This window comes from Selaginella moellendorffii, unplaced genomic scaffold (genome assembly GCF_000143415.4).
Source record: "Selaginella moellendorffii unplaced genomic scaffold, v1.0 SELMOscaffold_106, whole genome shotgun sequence".
NCBI classification, from domain to species: Eukaryota; Viridiplantae; Streptophyta; class Lycopodiopsida; order Selaginellales; family Selaginellaceae; genus Selaginella; species Selaginella moellendorffii.
This window is the reverse complement of record NW_003314367.1, coordinates 90598-108890: the sequence shown is the minus strand read 5'-3', so window position 1 is coordinate 108890 and position 18293 is coordinate 90598. Positions and strand designations below refer to the sequence as shown.

General features: G+C 44.7%; 2 protein-coding genes and 1 long non-coding RNA gene across 3 annotated transcripts; 2 read left to right on the top strand and 1 right to left on the bottom strand.

Moving 5' to 3' along the window:
* Positions 1-1085: 1085 nt before the first annotated feature.
* LOC9630786 (beta-carotene isomerase D27, chloroplastic) lies at positions 1086-2890 on the bottom strand. Its single transcript, XM_024664070.1, has 9 exons — positions 2824-2890; positions 2712-2770; positions 2553-2659; positions 2074-2409; positions 1874-2013; positions 1710-1802; positions 1425-1663; positions 1279-1374; positions 1086-1214 (listed from the first exon to the last, which is right to left on the bottom strand). The coding sequence occupies exons 4-7, from the start codon at positions 2399-2401 to the stop codon at positions 1562-1564; spliced, it is 663 nt and encodes a 220-aa protein (XP_024519838.1). The 5' UTR covers positions 2402-2409; positions 2553-2659; positions 2712-2770; positions 2824-2890; the 3' UTR covers positions 1086-1214; positions 1279-1374; positions 1425-1561.
* A 33-nt stretch (positions 2891-2923) lies between these two features.
* Positions 2924-8305, top strand: LOC9630785 (cilia- and flagella-associated protein 57). Its single transcript, XM_024664064.1, has 23 exons — positions 2924-2998; positions 3057-3161; positions 3218-3266; positions 3331-3408; positions 3477-3562; positions 3626-3726; positions 3787-3868; positions 3921-4096; positions 4149-4241; positions 4294-4337; positions 4391-4457; positions 4514-4586; positions 4639-4765; positions 4814-4918; positions 4981-5122; positions 5171-5666; positions 5725-5945; positions 6014-6268; positions 6319-6528; positions 6576-6950; positions 7000-7361; positions 7420-7591; positions 7658-8305. Exons 8-23 carry the CDS (start codon positions 4061-4063, stop codon positions 8207-8209), a joined length of 3330 nt encoding a protein of 1109 aa, XP_024519832.1. The 5' UTR covers positions 2924-2998; positions 3057-3161; positions 3218-3266; positions 3331-3408; positions 3477-3562; positions 3626-3726; positions 3787-3868; positions 3921-4060; the 3' UTR covers positions 8210-8305.
* A 750-nt stretch (positions 8306-9055) lies between these two features.
* Positions 9056-9480, top strand: LOC112342373. The gene is made up of 3 exons (XR_002990943.1): positions 9056-9088; positions 9191-9271; positions 9333-9480. It is a non-coding gene; the product is annotated as an uncharacterized LOC112342373 (long non-coding RNA).
* The last annotated feature ends 8813 nt before the right edge of the window (positions 9481-18293 follow it).

The window sequence follows — 18293 nt, the reverse complement described above, 5'->3', positions numbered from 1 at the left end:
ACGTACCGGTTTTACTGGAAATCATCGCAGTTCCATTCTCATCACGGAGCCTGCGAGCGAGGTTCCGGTCCAAGTCGAGGCTGCAGCAAGCGATTCACTTCACGCCGATCCTGAAAAGCAGCAGCAAGATCAAGAGCAGCAAAATCATCCGCAGGAACAGCAGCAGCATCAAGAAAAGCCGAACAAATACGGTCACAAGAACTGTGTACCTCCAGTTCTAGTCCAAAATTTCAAGCGGCCCATCTGGAACCGCGACGCTCACGTCGATTACCGCTCCATCTACGACCGGGACACCACTTGCGGTGTTTTCGTTGGAAAGCTCCAGCCTCCATCGCCGCCCAGGAGACCGCCACCCAAGCCGAAGAGGCAGCCGTCTCTCGTGCTCACGCAGATCACCCTCGACTACACCAAGTACGTCGATCCTCCTGCGCCGGTTGCCTTGTCTCCAAGGGACCTCGCCGACTTTGAGGCCTCCTTCGCAACTACAAGCCCAAGAGACGTAAGTTCTTTCTTTCCTGCGTGCTAGAAACTTGAAAAGAAGCTTTTTTTTACCTCCGCAGAAGAAAAAGAAGTAAGCGATGGCAAGCACCTCCGTCGACGTGAAAGAACTCCCAGCGTCGTATGTTTTCGTCGCTGATGTTCCTGGAATGAAGAACACGGACGTCAAGGTACGCACCTTCTTTCCTTCTTGTCTTCGGGGTTTTTTGTCTTCTACGGCCGCTCGAAGTTCGTTCTTCTCGAGAGTCCTGTCAAGAGAAGGCAGTGTGTTAATCCAAACAAGAGACGCGTTACCAGGTCCAGATCGAGAACGATAGCATTCTCAAGATCAGTGGAGATCGCAAGCGCGACAATGACAACTCTCACTACGACACCAAGTTCGTGCGGGTGGAACGATCCGCAGGGAAGTTCATGCGGAAGTTCAATCTGCCCGCAAACGCAGCTCTCGACTCCGTCTCTGCTGCATGCCAGGACGGCCTGCTCACTGTAGTAGTGCCAAAGATCCCTCCTCCTGAACCATACAAGCCCAAAACTTACGACATAAACGTCGGAGCGATGCACCTGACCAGTCCACCGTGAGGCAGAAATTTGTGAAAAAACCAAACTTCTTCCCATTTCTTAGTCACAACTGATAACACTCCGTTTTCTAACCATTAAACGCAAGCGTTTCACCTATAACCTTGGACAGGAGTTCGCTTTAGCTTTTGCAGTCGGGCCTGAGTAAAAGAGAAAACAACAGTGCTCAATAAGAAATGAAAACGAAATAAGCAAAACTCTTACACATTCCGTAATAGCAAGGTTGTCGAGACGCTGGATCCTCTTCTAAAGGCGGCGGAGTCTGGCCGTAGATAAAATCACAGCTCATGTCTTCGAAGTCTACAGGTTAGAAAAACTTAGCTCCAATCCGTTGGAAGAGAAAAACTTACTGGGAACCATCGTCATGGGCACACCGAGTTCTTTTGCAAAAAATCTTTGGGATGGAACCTTGCACATGTTGGTACACAAGCCCACGCATGCCGAGCTCTCCAAAACTCTACATGCGAAAGACGAGAAGCAAAAATTCTTAATAAAAAACGAAAAAGGAGACAGAACAAACACTATGCCTGCATTTCTGGATGTGAACACCAGTTTTTTGCTTCACTCCATCAACCTCGACTTCGATCACCTGAGTTTAATTTTAGAGACAGACACTAACAACACTACCAACACACCTCGCTTGGTCCAATCAACCAACTCGTGAACAGTGTAGTGCCGTGAGCATAAAACTCCGCTGTAGCTCTAGATGCCGGCAAGATAGTCCGAATCTATAGTGTCAGGCGCTAAATGTGAACAAGATGTTGAAAAACTCGAAAACCTGGAAGAAACCGCTACATACCATAGCTCCGATCCACCAAGGCATGAGAGACTCTAATACTCGCAGTACCATTTCGTGTTGTTGCACAGGAGTCCGGCCTTGCATCATCTTCCTTGCTACGTCCACAAAGCCATCAAACCCAGGAAGGCTGGTGGTTTTTCCTGCAGCACAGAACAACGACGGAGCTTTAGAAAAAGCTGAGACAAAACCGATCAAAGTACCAGAGATTTTGGACATGGCTCCAACGAAGACGAGTATCATCCGCTTGTCAAGCCAGGAATCGTTGTAAGAGGAGATCTGTCCCATCGGAGCAGGCTTCCATGTTTCTTCAAGCCTTCCAGATGCCGCGGCCCTGCACTTAAGAGTAAAAGCACCACAAGCTCTCGATGTTCTTCCCGACTGTCTAGAAAGATCCCTCTTGATTTCCAGACTAAACGAACCAACATTCACGATGGAAGAAGCACCAGCAGCCATGCCGGCTCGCAGGTTCTTCCTCCGCAAAAATATTCCTACGTTGTTTGTCCTTTTCAATCCGGAATCTGATTCCATGGAGCATACTGGAAGCATGTAAAACAAAACACGAGTGAGAGATAAGTTCGCGAAAACAGTGAAAAAACAGAGCCAAAGATTCTACCTTGCAAACTTTGCAAACAATAAATACTAGATGTAGAAAGCAGTGAAAAAGGAATTTTTTTCATACCTCTATCAAGAATCTATCTCCATGCCTTTGGCAGCCCCCGCTGCCTTCACTACGCTCTTCTTCTTCTTCTTCTTGCTAACTTTCTTCTTGATCTTCACCGAATCGATCTATCGATAGCACAGAGCTGCGTAAATGCGAATAAAATCATGGTATCCATACCTTCATCTTGTTTTGGTTTGGAATTCTCTTGGCCTGCTTGTCAAGCTGTTCTTTCTCCCCTGCGCCAGCCACAATCAAGTGAGATTTCTATCAGAGAATCACAAATGCCTACTCTTGAGATCAAACTCGTGCTGCCGGGCGCGCGTGGCGAGGTTGTTTTTCTTCGACATCGCAAGAACCCTAAGTTTTAGTTTTAGGGTTCTACCTATCTCTCTCTCTTTTGTCATTGTTTCTGGAATGGAGGAGGGAGATTTGGCGCTGGAGACCGGCCCCTCTCTGAGGCCAATGTAGGCATCGTTGCGCTCGTCCTGATGGAAAATCCAAGCGTTTTCTTGTTTTTGGCAGATACGCGTTTGGATTCGAGGCCATTCCCGGGAAGAACAAGCAAATGGTGTGCATCGACGAGCACACCATCGCCTATGCTCTCGGCTGCAATCTCGTCTTCCACAAGTACAATCCTTTCGATTCTTTTGTAGAATTTGTTCTACTTTTTCTTTCTTGATCAGTTTCCTCGACAAGACAATGCATTTCATCGTCATGAACATTGGAGTCCAGGTGAGAGAATAGAAAGGATTTCTATTCAGACAAACTCTTTCTTCCTATTCTTTTTCTTTTTCAGAGCATCGTTTCTCTGACTTCTACACCGAGTGGGAGCCTCGTTGCAGTGTGTGAGAAGATGAAAATTGGTCACGGCCAGGTGCGTAGATTTTTCCTTATATGCTTTTATGATCTTTGATCTGGGACTGTCATGTTCGTCGATTGTAGATTTCGATTGTCGACACAAAGAAGCTCAAAGTTGTGCAAACACTCATCTCCACAAGTCCCGCAGGTGGCTATTAATTTCACTCTTGGTATGTTGGGACCATTGTGTTGGTTTCTTTGTTATTCTCATCACAGGTGTGATTGTTTTGAAGAGCTTGAAGTGTGCGCTCTATCGAAGAACGAGCAAAAGGCAGTCGCTGTCACAAAGAACGTGAAAGGTTCTGTAATCTGTTGGGAGCTCGAGCACGGCAAGGTCCGCTTGAAAAGGAATGGAGAATTGATGCTCACTGTTTACGTTTTTGTTTTTCCATAGGTTTTGACGACTATACCAATTTTTGTGGAGATCACGGGAGTGACTGTGAATCCCCATGATAGCGACGAGTTTGCCACTTGTGGTTAGTCCTTCTTTCAAGTAAAATAGTTTTCATACGTCTTTTGAGCATGCAGGGCCTACACATTTTAGAATATGGAGCCTCAAAGGTGGAACTACCAAGAGCTTCGCTGTTCCAGGCCTTAATCAGGCGCTTACTCTCACGGACCATGATTGGCTCCAGGATGGCGGGCTTGCTGTTTCGACAGTAGAGGATATGATACTGATAGTACGAGACGGACGCATAGAGAGTGTAAGTATTTGATTTCAGATGGACTTGTAGCTTCACAGAGTTTTCGCTGCAGAAACTGGTAGACACAGGGCACACACTGCGTTTAGTGGCCACTCGAAACGGATTTCTCACGGGAAGGGACGACGGCGCTCTGACTGACTTTAAGGTTTAGTTGTTGTTTCCTTGAAGAATTAATCCGAACTTTCTTTCCTCCACAGGCCCGTGGAAGACCTCCTGTTTATACAGGAACCGTTCTTACTAGGTGCATATCCTAACATGATTGAGGTATTCGTCCTCAGTCTTTAAACTTTACAGAACTCGTGGTCCGATTTCCTGTATTGCGCTACCTCCGAATGTGGATGCCCTGGCTTATGTTCAACAGGTAAATGCTTTGGTTTTTCTGGTCATAACTGAAAATTGTGCCACGCTACATAACAGGAAGGTATTGTGCTCAAGGTTGACTATGCCGACTTTGAGTCGGAGGGCCCGAAAGATCTCATGGACATGCATGGTAGACTGTAAGAAGAAAGATATTGTTCTACAATCTTTCTTGTTTTGTACAGTGATTGACCTTGCGGCTGTTTCTGGAATGGATATTTGCGTTCGTCGCAGATTGATTGCAACTTGTAGTAACGATAAAATGGTGCGGGTGTGGAGCTACTGTCGACTTTTGTGCGACTTAACTTACGCGTAAGCATGTATCCTTGTTTACATGCCATTCACTTCTGTCATTTGCAGTTGTCACGAGCAACCAAGCAGCATAGCCATCAGCCCCTGGGGTTACGAGCTCGCAGTGGGAATGGCATACTCAAGCATCTTGCTGTTTGGTATCATGGCCTCTCGGTGAGTCTTCAGAACGAAAATAACGTATTATCTAATAACCTCTTCCTGCTTTGCTCGTAAAGGCTAGAGCCCCGGAGGGAAGTTGCGCTGCAAGGCTGTGGAGCAATAAAGTACAGTCCAAGTGGTGACATGGTTGCGGCTTTATGCGGGCGTGAGATTGTTATCTACTCGAGCTTTACGTGGGAAGTGCTTACAGTATTGAAGGTACTTGCACAGTTCTTGTGCTAATTTTCTCCCGCGAATTTATTGCAGGGACATATCAATAAGGTGACGTCGATTGCGTGGTCCAGTAACTCTGTGCATCTAGCATCAGCTGGACTGGACGGTGCCACCTACAGATGGGCTGTTGACGACTTTAGGCGGCACGAGGAATGCGTCACGAAGGGATCGCAGTATGCCAGTATACTTTACGACCACAGCCGGTATTTCCTATACAGCTGCGGTCCGGGCCTTCCATTGCGAATCATCAGCACCAGTAACAAGCCCCCACCGGAGATTCTCAACACTTTCCCGAACGAAGTTATTATCGGAGTATGGGATGGCACAGGGGACGGTGACTGGGCAAACAGGTACAGGGGCTCGATTTTGTGCGAGCTTCAAGACCAACCAAGCTATGGCCAACTTGTCGGCTATTTCCAGAGGCGAATGGTTTTAGCAGTGACTGTGGATACGCAAGAGCTGCATGGTTACGCTTATCCTTTTGCGAGCAACAAGACTTCTCCTCTTATGAAGTTTCCACAGCAGTCAGGTATGGTGACTGAATTTTGACGATATAGTTTCCCAGCTCATCTGTGCATTCTTACCAGGTCGGATTGCTGCAATGTGTGTTGACGAAACGCATAACATTGTGTTTATTCGTTCCACAAAAGGCACTATATTTATTTGTACTTTGGATGATGGCAAGATTTCTGCTGAAAGACCGACTAGTTTGCTTGATTTCTTCACTGATCAAAATGAAGAAGGCGAAATTGAGAACTGGCTGCTTATTAGGCGCAGTGAGCTGGAAGAAGCCGGGGAAGAAGCCCAGGTGAAGATTTTTATTTATTTATAGTTTTCTTTCACAAACTTTTAACTGTTAACTTTTGTTGTTTGTAGAACCTGAAATCAAGCTTGCAAGCTGAGCAAGACGAGTCCCAGTATAGGCAGCACAGGATTCGGCAAGATTGGGCTGCTAAGATAAAAGAGAAGGAGAAAGAGCATGCAAAAAGAGAGAGGGAGCTTGTATTGGAAATGCAAACTCTAAAGGAGAAACTGGAAGCTGCAGAGAAAAACTTGGAACATACAACTCAAACGTTCTTGGAATCCCAAAGCCAGGCAATGGGAACCTTGTACGAGCATTTTGAAGAAAAGGTAACACTATTGGTCAGATCTTCGGCTACCTTACGCGTCTTGTGTTCCAGTTTACCGGAGAAACAGCTAGAGCGGAACACTGGAGAACAAAAGCAGAGCAAGTGAAGGAGAGCTGCGTCAAAGAGATAGAACACAAAGAGAAGGTGCACTCTACGGAGGTGTTGGGCTTGCAAAGTCAGATAGACAAAATAGAAAGCCACTCTCGAACAAGGATGCAGAAGTTGCAGGAAGACTGTGAGAGAGAGATCAGGAAATACAAGGTAGGAAATGGCGCATCCCTTTGCGTTTACTGATTGGGTCTGTGCAGACGTATATGGACGAAGACCTCTTGATTAACGACGAGGAGCTGGTGGTCGGGTTTTCACAGATGAAGCAAGCAATGCAGGCGCAGCAAAAACACATTGATGATGCAAGAGCACAGATGTTGTTGGAGAAGAAAGCTGCCACCTCGTATCAGCTGCAAATTACGGAACTGTCAACTCTCTGCACGGCACAAGATTCAAACATACGGCACCTCGAGATTGAGAAGGCGAGGCTCGAGAACTTCGCTCTGGAATTTGACTACAAGAAGCGGATCCTGGATAAACTAGTGGAGGAGGCTGATGAGCACCGAAAGGCGTTGCTGCATGCGACTAAAGAAAGAGAAACATTGGCAGTACTGCAGCACTCCAAAATCCAGCAGGTAAAACTCGCGAGAGTTTGTGCTAAGTTTGTGCGTTTTTCTATTTCAGCTTGTTGAGCGTGAGAAGCCGCTTGTCGCTGAGCTTTCTCAATACAAATCTAAAATCCAAGAGATGCAAGCTCGTGAGTCGCTGGATGTGAAACACAGGCTCGCACAAGAAGAGGCTGCCAGATTGCTCACGGAGCGGATACAAGATCTGGAGCAACGTGTTTTCCGGCTTCTCCATCAACTCGGGCAGAAAGAGGAGTATCTAGACGCATTCAAAGAAGCTTTGTGTGTCATCGTTCACGACCACGATCCAGGGGAATGGCCTCCACTGACGAGAGGTTTGTTCCTGGCCTACGTTAAAGGATCAGAAAGGGCAGCAGTGGCTGAAGGATTGGAATCCAGATCCCAGATCATGAAGCAAAGGTGAATAACACTTCTAAGACTGTTGATGGTTTTTGATTCTCACATTTTCGCATTGCAGGCAAATTCTTGAAGACTTTGTTGTGGTCTTGAAGACCACTATCGATCGAACCAAAGACCGCTGCAAGGAGGAGATGCAGCACTTCGTCAAGGAGAACCTCAACCTCCTGCGGGATTTCTGCGAGGCCAACCGGAATAGCAGGCGCATGGCTTTCATGGTCCAGAAGTTGCAAGTATGTGTACTCAGTTTTATCTTTTGTTGTCTCGTCTCACGCGTGCTTGCCTGTTTTGCTTTGCAGCAACAAGTTGCGTACTTCAAAGGAATTGTTTCAATGCAAAAGAGGTCGCTAGCAAGGGCCCGGCAGAGCTCGTCCAGGCCTTCGACACCGGAAAAGAGACGCTCCATCATCACAGCCGAGCCGCGAAGATCATCATCCTTCGTCACGAGCGGGATCCAGCGTAGGATAAGATTGTCCCGCGAGTCGGATGCGCTGCGGTTACCTGCGAGGCCTCCAACGCCAGTCTCGGAGATACTCAAGCCTTACTCTCGCTTCTCCATCGTCCATGGAGACCAGGATCACACACGGAGGATGACAACGTCTCAGATCGAGAAGCGGATGAGCAAGCCATGGGGATCGACCGAGCCGGAGCGGAAGAGCAATAGGATCCAAGTTGATGATCTCCTGAGGCAGCTGGAGGAGACTAGAAGTGAGCTCGGGAAGAAGCAGGGAGAGATCAACGTGCTCCAGGCTGCTCTAGCGGCAAAGCAAAGATCCAGGCCCGGTACGTCGCTGGGATTTAACGCTTTGCAAAAGAAGGGTGGTGTTATTGCTAGAGGGCGTCCGAAGTGACTCTTTGTAACAATAATAATATTTGTGAAAGATCAAAATTACAAACTTGTAGCATATCTCAAAGTAAGATGAAAAAGCTCAGCACACACTTTCACACATTCTTAAGCAAACTATGATGGAAAAGCTCAAGACACAATTTCACACACTCTTAAACACCAAACTGGTAAACCCACTGTCCAGACTATTTGCTCCTTTCAAGCACATATCATTAACACCAGATAATACTTTGAGAAAACGCTTTTTACGAGCCTTCTTCTTCTCAGCTGCAGCATTTTTCTGGGCCTGTTCTGCCTCCACAATCATGGAATTCACCTTTACCAAATTCATTAGTAGTGAAATTCGATCAGCTCCATCAGCTTCATCCAATTCCCTAAGAATCTCTTGCTTTAGTGCTCTCAAATCCTTGAGCATGTTATCCATGGATCTATTTGGACCTGCACACCTTTGTTACAAAATCACCTTCGTTATGTTCAGAAGGAGCTAAGAGCTTAATGCGGAACCCTCTTTTGTTTGCTAACATGAATGAATGGGTATCGGAAAAGTCAATGTAAAAAAGATGCGAAGGTGTCATCGAAGTTGTTGTTTAGCGCATCAAATCTGGGATATGCATCTATAAATTAATATAAAAAAGTAAACGTTTAGTATTTAATGTTATGACAAAAATTATCGCAGATGAGCAAAGACTTCTATTAATGACACTGCATATCCTTGTATTTAAATCCAGCCATTGTGAATTTTCAGCAAGCCACGCACCATCTCTCTAGTGCTTCAAGAATGGCTTCTAGCATCACAAAATGCTTTCTATCGATACGTGCATAGCCTCTGGAATGATAATGCCCTACAAAAGAAAAACAAGAGGGAATTACAAAGAAGATATGTGTAAAGTTCTTATTCTTACCACAAATATATAGCACAACCTCATAGACAAAAAAGATGATAGAAGATTTGCAATCTTTTTGGCTAACCTGTTGATGGTTCCAGGCCAAATGCTTTGGTGTGAGAAGCTAGTGACAATTGGGTGATTTCCACAAACTATGAGCTTTATGTTGATCCTAAACCAAGGTAAAAGCCTTTAGATTATAAACTGGAAATGGTCATCATCATCATACCTCTGTGCATCCAGGAGAACATTGTCTAGCCACTCTCTCTCTGCTTTGAGTTAAAGTCCATTCCACAGAGCCATTTGCAGGTTTTCGTCACCAAAAGGATGTGATTGTTGGACATCTAAAGCTTCCTGCCATGATTAATGATATTTGTTCTAGCAGAAAACTTTGAAGAAAAAAGAACCATATAGTTTGGTGTCTTTGCCTCTCCACAATTTGATTCCTTTCCCTCCTGGCTTGGGCTTTGTCCCACCACTGCATAAGGCCTTATGATGGAAGGATCCAGCTTCTTATTCCTTAATTTCTCCATTCTCAAAAGATGCTATGGATCTGGATTCAAGTATTGATCATTAAACTTGTGAATCTAGACTTTCTATGCTTCCTCCATGTTGGATCTACATAACCAAACTGCCCTTGCAATCCTATTCATGTTTATCTTCAAGATTCCCTATTGTACTATTGGCTTTAACTTGAGATTTTCCATTAGAAACTTTAGAACATCTACCCACATACATACCTATAGATCTGCCGTATATGTGAGTGCATGGAATATAGAAAGGGAATACAGAAATGTGCATATCAATTAGCCCAAAAACCCTAATTTATATACAAGAGTGAGTGGTCTGGATTGAAACTAATCCGACAGCTACCAATCAGCTTCATCCAATTCCCTAAGAATCTCTTGCTTTAGTGCTCTCAAATCCTTGAGCATGTTATCCATGGATCTATTTGGACCTGAACACCTTTGTTACAAAATCACCTTCGTTATGTTCAGAAGGAGCTAAGAGCTTAATGCGGAACCCTCTTTCGTTTGCTAACATGAATGAATGGGTATCGGAAAAGTCAATGTAAAAAAGATGCGAAGGTGTCATCGAAGTTGTTGTTTAGCGCATCAAATCTGGGATATGCATCTATAAATTAATATAAAAAAGTAAACGTTTAGTATTTAATGTTATGACAAAAATTATCGCAGATGAGCAAAGACTTCTATTAATGACACTGCATATCCTTGTATTTAAATCCAGCCATTGTGAATTTTCAGCAAGCCACGCACCATCTCTCTAGTGCTTCAAGAATGGCTTCTAGCATCACAAAATGCTTTCTATCGATACGTGCATAGCCTCTGGAATGATAATGCCCTACAAAAGAAAAACAAGAGGGAATTACAAAGAAGATATGTGTAAAGTTCTTATTCTTACCACAAATATATAGCACAACCTCATAGACAAAAAAGATGATAGAAGATTTGCAATCTTTTTGGCTAACCTGTTGGTGGTTCCAGGCCAAATGCTTTGGTGTGAGAAGCTAGTGACAATTGGGTGATTTCCACAAACTATGAGCTTTATGTTGATTCTAAACCAAGGTAAAAGCCTTTAGATTATAAACTGGAAATGGTCATCATCATCATACCTCTGTGCATCCAGGAGAACATTGTCTAGCCACTCTCTCTCTGCTTTGAGTTAAAGTCCATTCCACAGAGCCATTTGCAGGTTTTCATCACCAAAAGGATGTGATTGTTGGACATCTAAAGCTTCCTGCCATGATTAATGCTATTTGTTCTAGCAGAAAACTTTGAAGAAAAAAGAACCATATAGTTTGGTGTCTTTGCCTCTCCACAATTTGATTCCTTTCCCTCCTGGCTTGGGCTTTGTCCCACCACTGCATAAGGCCTTATGATGGAAGGATCCAGCTTCTTATTCCTTAATTTCTCCATTCTCAAAAGATGCTATGGATCTGGATTCAAGTATTGATCATTAAACTTGTGAATCTAGACTTTCTATGCTTCCTCCATGTTGGATCTACATAACCAAACTGCCCTTGCAATCCTATTCATGTTTATCTTCAAGATTCCCTATTGTACTATTGGCTTTAACTTGAGATTTTCCATTAGAAACTTTAGAACATCTACCCACATACATACCTATAGATCTGCCGTATATGTGAGTGCATGGAATATAGAAAGAGAATACAGAAATGTGTATATCAATTAGCCCAAAAACCCTAATTTATATACAAGAGTGAGTGGTCTGGATTGAAACCAATCCGACAGCTACCAAAATCCCATTATGTTAATATTAGTATACGGCATCGTAGCTGTACACTTGGCCCTCACATCATCCCCTCCTCTCGGAATAATGGAAGACCATCAGGGTTCTCTTGTAAATGGGCTTGGATCTGGAGGAACATCAGGAGGAGGCATCGGCAAATCTGTAGGTGGTATTAACTGCTCCTCATCCCTTTGTATAAAGCATTTCAACCGCTACACATGCACAATCTCTGGAGGATCGGCCTGCTGGACGTCATGCCGAACCTCATAAACTTGTGGTCCAACTTGCCACAACACCCGATACAGTCCTTTCCACTGTGCAAGGAGCCCCTTAGATAAACCATGTACCGTAAGATGGGGAAAATGGACTAACACCAAATCATCCACGTTGTATTCCACAGGTGAACGATGATAGGTTGTACCACCATTGTTGTCCCACTTGTACGCGGCTAAGTGTTCAGCAGACTCCGCTCGGACAAGTGGAAGAATGCTCGTCAAATATTGATCCCATGACTTAGCATCCGCAGCTCGTGGCAATTGCGAAGGTAAACCCAACTCCATTAGTAATATTGGATCATGACTATATAGAAGTTTATATGGTGAAGCATCAACAGAACTCTACACCCCTGTGACATATGCATACCGAAGAGATGGCAAATAACCATCCCAATCCAAATGCTGAAAGTTCATATATTTTGCAATCATCCCCTTGAATGTCTGAACGAGCTGTTTCACCAGACCGTCTGATTGTGGATGATAAGCACTTGTGAAAGTGTGGCGTATCCCCAACCGAGACGTCAAAACATGAAACGCCTCAGCCATAAATGCGGGAACATTATCCGAAAGAATCCGCTCTGGACAAGAATGCTAGAACACCACTCGATTGAGGAGGAAGTATCTAACAGCAGTTGCAGAGGCGCTAGCAAGAGCACCAACTTCCACCTAACGAGTCAAGTAGTCAGAAGCAATAATAACATACTCATTGCCAACAATTGACCATGGAAAAGGTCCCATAAGATCAAACGCTACCAACTCAAACGGACGGGAAATTGCAATTGACTCCAACTGTCCTTTTGCAGCCCGAGGGGGAGTATTACAAGCTTAGCACTAAACGCAACTACACACATACTGGATAATATCACGTCACATCTCTTGCCAATAGAAAGACTTGCGCAGTTTCTCGGTTACACAACGACGTCTCATATGCCCACCTAGAACAGGAGAATTATGGTAGGTATGGAGAAATTGCAGAATAAAGATAAAAGGCACCACCGAGAACCCTAAGTTTAGCGAGAAGAGGAGTGCCTTGAGAGTCGACTTTTGTGCTTGATCCAGAGTAGGACTAGGACTAAGAGAGCAATAAGGATGATGCTGAGAGCAAGCTGTGCCTTGGTTTCAATGGATTTGCATGTTCCATGAGCAAGAAAGTGTCAAGAGTACTCTTTTAGTCACTGCGAGCTCCCCACCTGGAATTTTCCACGATTCCTTCTCACGGCTAGAGAGAGCACATCCCCACAATCATTCTGAGTCCAAGAACAGGCGATTTGGAGCTAGGAATCAGGAGATCAAGGCGACCCTATCTGGTGGCGGCTAGGGTTATGGACGACCTAGGGATTGCGGCTGCGGCTGAACCAGGTACCTTTTCGCCGATCGCAACGGTGGGAAGATAGATCCTCTGAAGGAGCACACACCAGCAAAACTTCGTGGCAATCCAATGGTTCACGAGCGAGATCCAAACGTCCAAATGTCAAAACATGGTTCAAGTTTGGGGCTTTGGAGTCCACGGTTGCTAGAACTTCTTCCAAGGACACTAACTGCACAGAACCTCATTGGCAGCGTCCTTCCTTCCTCATTCACTTGGGGTCTGGAGTTTTGGGGTCCGGAGAGCCAAACTCCACCTAAGGAGGGGACCACTCGCTTGGCGCCATTACAGCAGCTCGTGTGAATATGCAAAGGACACTATTCTTTGACACGCACCGGGTCCTTCAAACTACGTGGCAGCATTTCCCTACCTTCTGATTGCACACCTAGTTCCAATTGGCAACGGAACAACTTTCAATGGCACACTGAAGTTCCAGCTATGTTGGCTAATCCCTTTCTTGCCTTGGTTGTGGATCCACCATGATCAAGGCACTCGGAGCAATGCCATTTAGATGTATGGGATGTTTCGAGGGGCATGGTTCGTGTTAAAAGCTGCATTAGGCTAGCTTGTTGGAGTGCAGAAACGTAACTTCAACCTGGATCCGAAAGGAGCGGCTCGCCTTTGGTCGTGATTCCAGATGGATAGCGCCAAGGGTACGGCTATATTGGTATGAGGCAGTGGGACTGGTGTGGCGGCACTACACTTGCACGGCCTGATGGGAGGCTGGAAACAGCAATCCCAGTTGGAGGGGATTAGTCACACAGCAGCCAGGAAAGGACTTCCAGGCAGCAGTAGCATCACCATTACCAGAGATGGCACATTCCTCCTCAGTTCATTGCACCATGGGATCTAGGACAGTACACCTCCAGGGGCTTTTTATATCTCTGGGAAATTGTAGGCACCATACAGATGGAGATCAAGCAAGGGCAGTGTACCTTCACTGATCTCACGATTGACTCAAGTCCTTCACATTGGTAGACGCATTCACATGGGAGAGATGAGGCTAGGGACCATGGATAAGGCGCGGAGTTCACCACCAGTACAGATAGGGAGCACGCGCTTGTGGAGTGAGTGGCACGGATTTGGGCGGCACAGAACCGGACTCTAGTTCCTTGATCTGATCTACACAGAACCGAACTCTAGTTCCAGGGATCCTCCCTTCATCACCACCCCTCCATATGCTCTTTGCCGGTTTCGAGCATGTCGAAACCGGACCTCTATGGTTTTAAAAAGGATAAATATGAAAAGCCTTGTTAAAAGGCACTACCAACCGTAAATGATCATTAAGATCTGTCCCCACAAAATAAAGAAGGCCGTCTTTTAGGTGATATTGAGAATGTAAATGCCGGAAAGGCATATCATCAGCAAGTGATGCAAGATTTTCAAACCCATCTCGAAGCCTTCAAATCCATGGCTCAATCTTTTGAGCCTTGCGAACCTCATCAAGAGAAGGTAGATCTTGCTTTGTGCCTTATGGACACTGAATGTCAAGTATAGCAACCGCCGACGGCACAAAATCCTCGTCTAGAAAATCCATAGAGGCTAGAACAACAAGCTCATCAGAAACATGAGAAGAAAATGGAGAAGGAAGAGGAGCTCGAGAAAGGGCATCAGCATCAGCCATAGAACTCCCTGGGCGATGAATAACATCAAAATTATATATCTTAAGCTTTAAAGCCCATCGAGCAGTATGACCAACTAGGTTCTTCCGTTTCAATAATGAAGTAACAACAACATGATCACCTTCAAGTAACGTTCGAGAACTATGTAGATATGCATGAAGTTGCTCAAAACCCCAAACTGCTGCTAAACACTCCTCTGTCGTGGAGTAGTTCATTTCTGTTGGTTGTAATATACGACTTATATATGCAATGGGATGGCACTGACTAGGCACACTTGAGCTTTCTTGCATCAACACACGTCCAAGACTAATGTCAAAAGCATCCACATGCAAAATAAAAGATCGAGTGTAGTCAGGATATGCCAAAACCGAAGGAGTCGTTAACAGCTCTTTGAGATCCCTGAATGCCCGCTCACAATCTAGAGACCAAATAAAAGATGATGTTGATGACTTTAGCAATGCTCACAATAGTGCAATGCGATCAAAAGATGATCTACAAAACGACTGAGATACTGCACCTTGCCCAAGAAGCACTGCACATCATTCACACACTTCGGAGTAGGGAACTTTAGAACAACCACAAGTTTGTCAGGATCAATTTGCAAACCCTCATGAGAAATACGGTACCCAAGATAAGTTCTATCTTTGGACCCAAATATGCACTTCGACCGCTTCAGCTTTAAACCAACATCGCGTAGCCAATCCAACACTTTACAAACATCACAGACATGCTCCTCCCACGTCCCTTCTGAGTGGATTAAGACATCATCAATGAAGTTAGGAGTCACCTCCGGCATATCACAAAGAACCTCGTCCATCATCCGCTGGAAAGTTGCTGGAGCATTGTTCAAATCAAACAGCATCACCAAGAACTCGTACAAACCAAATGGTGTACGAAAAGCAGTCTTAGGAATATCTTCTTCGGCCATCGGTACTTGCTAGTACCCAAAAGCAAGATCTAACTTGGTGAACTAACGACTTCACCCTAGACGATCCAAGAGATCAGCAGTGTGAGGAAGAGGGTACACATCCGGGATCGTCACTTCGTTTAATGGATGATAGTTGATGCAGAAACAAATACTCCCATTAGGCTTTGTCACAAGATGAGGTTCATATGCCCAAGGACTCCGCGACTTCCAAATAACACCCTTCTCCAACATCTCCTTAACATTTGCACATAAAATCCGGATCTCCTTGGGTGATCAACAATGAACAGGAACCTTGATTGGACGAGCATCCCCGGTTGGAATTGGATGATGTGTGGCAATCTTGGCCCCAGACAATAGGTCAAATTCAAATAGATCAAAATACTCCTTCATGAGTCGGTCCACCACTGCAACACAAAGATCATCGGAAGGATCAGAAAAGAGAAGAGTAGAACAAGATGGAAACATAGAAGGAAATAGTGGGGGAACAAAAGTAATGGAAGCAGAGGTAAAAGTAGAGGGACAAAGAGGTACAGAAGTGAAAGGAATGGATGAAACAAGGGGGAGAAGCCTCAAAATCACACTTAGCATGATTGCACTGCAACCAATCCATATCAAGAATGAGGTCAAAAGTTTGACTCGGCACCACCTGCAATGACTGCAACTCAAGCTCGAGATCACCCATACGCACAACCAGGTCCACCTCATCCCGTGCACATGCATGTGTACGGCTGTTGCCATAAAGAATGAAAACTAGTTCCATCGCATGATGCAAGTGTAAATAGCAACGTGTGGCAACAGGTCGAGCAATAGAAGATAAATTCGAACTTGTATCAACTAACATAGAGAGAATAATAGGAGACCTCTTGTTATAAAAACGAGCTTGGAAAGTAAACACTGAATGAACCGGTGCTGAGTGAACACCTTGATGATACTCCTGAAAGAAAGATGGAGGGGTCACTGACTTATTTGCTCAAGGTCCCTCCATTACTCGCGTGACTCCTCGTTTCCCTGATGTATCTTGGTGTCCAAACCGTCCACTGCAGCAACACCAACGGGACGTTGCTGACGCCAAGGTCTCCACCTAGGAAATGGAGGTTGCCAATCCGGAAACCGCCGACAACACTGATAAATATGACCAACTTCATCACACGCCCAGCAGCAAACATCACCGCCATGACCATGTCCTCGACTTTGTCCTTGGACTCAAGCAGCAGCAGCATCAACCTCCATTGGAACAGGACCATCACCCAAAGGAAGTGGAGCTAAAGGATGTGCAACGAAAAGTGGAAGAGGCAACATCTCATAATGTTGTGCCAAGTGAAGAGCATCGTCAAGGGTGGTGGGAGAAAGTGCATGGACAAGTCCGACAAGATCTTAACGAAGTGCTAGCCACAACATTCCTAGCTTGATCCGCTTTAACATATTTGGCTCCGCACGAAGCAAAAAACTTCAGAAACGAATGCCAAATTGCATCACCGACTCAGATGGCCCTTGGCGAAGATGATGCAATTGTTGGAAGGCATCATCACAGTTGTCAGCATGTCCGAAGGCGCGTTTGAAGATGTCTGGGAGAACACTCCAATCCTCATGAGTGACTGTGCTCAAACCATTGTACCATTGCAATGCCGTCCCTTGGAGACACGTGGGAAACTCATGCAAACATCGAGCATCATCCCAAGAATGATATGTGGCAATCACCATGAAGTGATCAAACCAATGGTACACATCATCCTCAGGATTCCCGTGAAAGGACTCCGGCCGAACGCGAGGATTAGCACCAAGAGCAGGAGGAGGTGTACCACGTGCCGTGAACACCGCCATCAATTGAGTTTGGTTGTTCAATTGTAAGCGCATAGCATCAAGCAATTGTACCAACTACTGCTCCAGAGTCAAAGGAGGAGATTGCTGATCTACCATGAAGATGGACGAAGAAAGAGCAAAAGAAGAGAAATGAAAAAAAGCGAGAAGGAAATGGGAGATCTAGACAATGCAAAAAATCTAAATTTAAACCAAAATCCTGAAAGGAAAGAACAAAAGAAAGGGAATGGAAAAAGCTAGATCTAAACAAAGCAAAAGCTAGATCTAAACTAAAATCCCAAATTCAAGCACTCCTCATGGACAATCAAAGGTGCCCCTCAACTCCACCAATGTGAGTGCATGGAATATGAAAAGGGAATACAGAAATATATATATCAATTAGCCCAAAAACCCTAGCTTATATACAAGAGCGAGCGATCCGGATTGAAACTAATCCGATGGCTACCAAAATCCCACTATGCTAATATTAGTATATGGCATCGTAGCTGTACACTTGGCCCTCACACACACACACATACACAAATACACAGATATATATATATATATATATATATATATATATATATATATATATATATATATATATATATATATATATATATAGGCGAGATTACTCCAGAATAAATAGTAAGATTGAGATAGAGAAGGTGTCTTTAATGGGTTTAACAAAACAGTATATATATGTATGTGTGTGTGTGTGAGGGCCAAGTGTACAGCTACGATGCCATATACTAATATAAGCATAGTGGGATTTTGGTAGCCATCGGATTAGTTTCAATCCGGATCGCTCGCTCTTGTATATAAGCTAGGGTTTTTGGCTATATATATATATATATATATATATACTTCTTCCTCTACGTATGAAGATTTTTATATGTGGGCACGCTCATGCTCTGTCATATTCTGTGCCTCTTGTGGCTCTAT